Source organism: Acanthisitta chloris, unplaced genomic scaffold (genome assembly GCF_000695815.1).
Source record: "Acanthisitta chloris isolate BGI_N310 unplaced genomic scaffold, ASM69581v1 scaffold39767, whole genome shotgun sequence".
NCBI lineage: Eukaryota > Metazoa > Chordata > Aves > Passeriformes > Acanthisittidae > Acanthisitta > Acanthisitta chloris.
In genome coordinates, this window is record NW_008681633.1 from 1092 (window position 1) to 3320 (window position 2229).

General features: G+C 62.9%; 1 protein-coding gene across 1 annotated transcript; it reads right to left on the reverse strand.

The window, feature by feature from the left end:
* Window positions 1–793: 793 nt before the first annotated feature.
* Window positions 794–1604, reverse strand: MORN4 (MORN repeat containing 4). Its single transcript, XM_009078172.1, has 4 exons — window positions 1538–1604; window positions 1294–1408; window positions 1098–1207; window positions 794–930 (listed from the first exon to the last, which is right to left on the reverse strand). Exons 1-4 carry the CDS (start codon window positions 1602–1604, stop codon window positions 794–796), a joined length of 429 nt encoding a protein of 142 aa, XP_009076420.1.
* Between the last annotated feature and the right edge of the window lie 625 nt (window positions 1605–2229).

The window sequence follows — 2229 nt, forward strand, 5'->3', positions numbered from 1 at the left end:
GCACTCCATGCAGGCCTGCTCATGACCCTCATCCCAGGCTCCAGCTGACCCTGCTCCTTGCCCACCATCACTTCTGCCCTCCTCCACTGTGCAGCAGACATGCACCAGGCTGAGCATCCCCTGGTCCCCCTTGGTGGGGATGCTGCTTGCTGATGTACCCAAGGCAGTGGGTAGGGTGGATTGGCACAGGGATGAGGGGGACACAGCACATTGGCTGGCCCTGAGAGCAGGCTGGATTCTTCAGGAACACCATATCACCCTGCCATGGGCATACAGGGAGATGGTCAGACACCCAGAGTTGAGGGTGCAGGTCACAGAGTGCCCAGGGTGTACATCCTGCTTCCAGACCAGGGCAACAAAGCAAGTCAGGAGCTGTCCCTCTGGGGGCATGTGGTCCAGCCAGCAGCTCCCAGCCAAGGCACCCTGGCAGTGGGGTTAGGGACCAACCCCTAACCCCCTGCTCCATTCTCTGCAGCAGACTAGCTGTCCTGGTGGTCCACAGCCTTCCTGGGGGCAGAAGGGCCAAGCCCCAGCCACCCTGTCCTCCTACTGCTCTGGCAGGTGCCAGGGCTATAGCCAGAAAGAGAAGGCACCACAGCTGCCCCAGGGCACTTGGGTGGAGAGCAGAGGATCCCACCCCCTCCAGTGGCAGGAATTTGGCAGGAGGATGCTTGATGGGGATGAAGAGCAGGGAGGCACCCAGCAGCGCCACATCCCTGCTCCAGGGCCAGCAGGGCCAGCCAGTACCCAAGTAGGGGGGTCGCTGCTCCGGCAGGAGGGGACACGGGCGCCATCATGCTGTCAGGTTGTGGGCAGACTTGGAGGCACCCTGGGCCCTCTGGATGATGGCTGTGCACTTCTCCCGCCCTAGCAGAAAGAAGCCCTCGTTGCGGGGCACCCCATGGGAGCCATCGGGGAAGGTCAGGAGACCTGAGGACGGATGGGAGGGAAGGGCTGGGAGTGAAGTGGCAGGGAGCAGCACCCATCGGGGATAGGGCTGGGGATGGAGGAACAAAGCAGGAGATGCTGGAAGGGTCTGTGCTGAGCTGGGGCTGTGCAGGGCTGCAGATGCCTCCAGCATGTCACTGGGCACTCACCGAAGCCATACACTCGCCCGCCTTTGAACTCGCCTTCAAACGTCATGTTGTCGCAACGGGTGAAGACGCCGACACCATTGAACTTGCCCTGCACAAACTCCCCCTCGTACCTGTGTGGGAGGAGCTCCTGAGGCAACAGCTCCCCCGTGGCAGCTGGGGATGCCCGGGGAGGTGTATGCAGGAGTGCCATGCTCACCTGGAGCCGTCGGAGAAGGTGAGCACACCGCAGCCATGGAAGAGCCCGTTCTCAAAGTGCCCCATGTAAGCAGTGCCATCGGCAAATGTCAGTTGCCCGATGCCATGCCTGCGACCTAGGTGAGGGCAGAAATGGGCAGCATTGGACAGAGGCAGGACCTGCCCCAGCACGGAGCCAGGCAGGGATGCAGGGACTGCTTGTCCTGCAGGACCGGCAGCATTGTCCCGCTCCTGCGCCATCTCACCTTCCTTCCACTCGCCGCGGTACTCCTCGCCGTTGGAGTAGGTGAAGGAACCTTTGGTGAGCGTCATGGCGACAGCCTCCAGCACAGCAGGGCAAGAGCTGTCAGGGAGAGGGAGAGAGGGCTGCTGGGCGGGGAGAGCAGCCCGGCTTGGCCAGAGCCCCCACATCCCCTCGGCTTGCAGGGAGGCACCCGTCTGCCCTGGGGACGGCTCTGCTGGGGCACGACGCAGACGAGGAGGTGACCACATGAGCACAGTTGCCCTGCCCTGACTTTGAAACCCCAGCCGCCAGGTTCGGGTTGCTGGCCACCCCACTGTAGGGCTCACTGCGATGTGAGCTCACAGGGGTCACAGCCCCATGAAATGTGAGCGAGAGGCCGGAGGAGGAGTGGCAGGAGCTGGCTGCCTTCGGCATGGCTCCCCAGAGTCCTGCTCCACGCGGGCTCAGGCCGGGGGCTCTGCTGGGAGGAAACGCATTTTGGAGAGCAGATGCTTGCCGGGTTGTGCTTGGTGCCAGCTCTTCAGGGGAGGGAACAGAGAGCTTGTGGGTTTTCCAGCATCAGGGATGGGCAGACCTGACCCACCCCCAGGGATAGGTGGCCACTCCTCCTAAAAGGGACAGCAGAGAGAGGACGCTAGGGCTTCAGGGCTCCGCTACTCAGGGTTTGCAAACCTGCCTGCCGACGGCAAGCAG

What these genes read in the sequence shown, in the direction of transcription:
- MORN4 (XM_009078172.1), bottom strand. Translation starts at nt 1,604, where the DNA reads ATGACGCTCACCAAAGGTTCCTTCACCTACTCCAACGGCGAGGAGTAC. An exon ending in CCGCGGCGAGTGGAAGGAAG is followed by an intron (nt 1,409 to 1,537) that starts GTGAGATGGCGC and finishes GCCCTCACCTAG; the next exon opens with GTCGCAGGCATGGCATCGGG. An exon ending in ACCTTCTCCGACGGCTCCAG is followed by an intron (nt 1,208 to 1,293) that starts GTGAGCATGGCA and finishes CCTCCCACACAG; the next exon opens with GTACGAGGGGGAGTTTGTGC.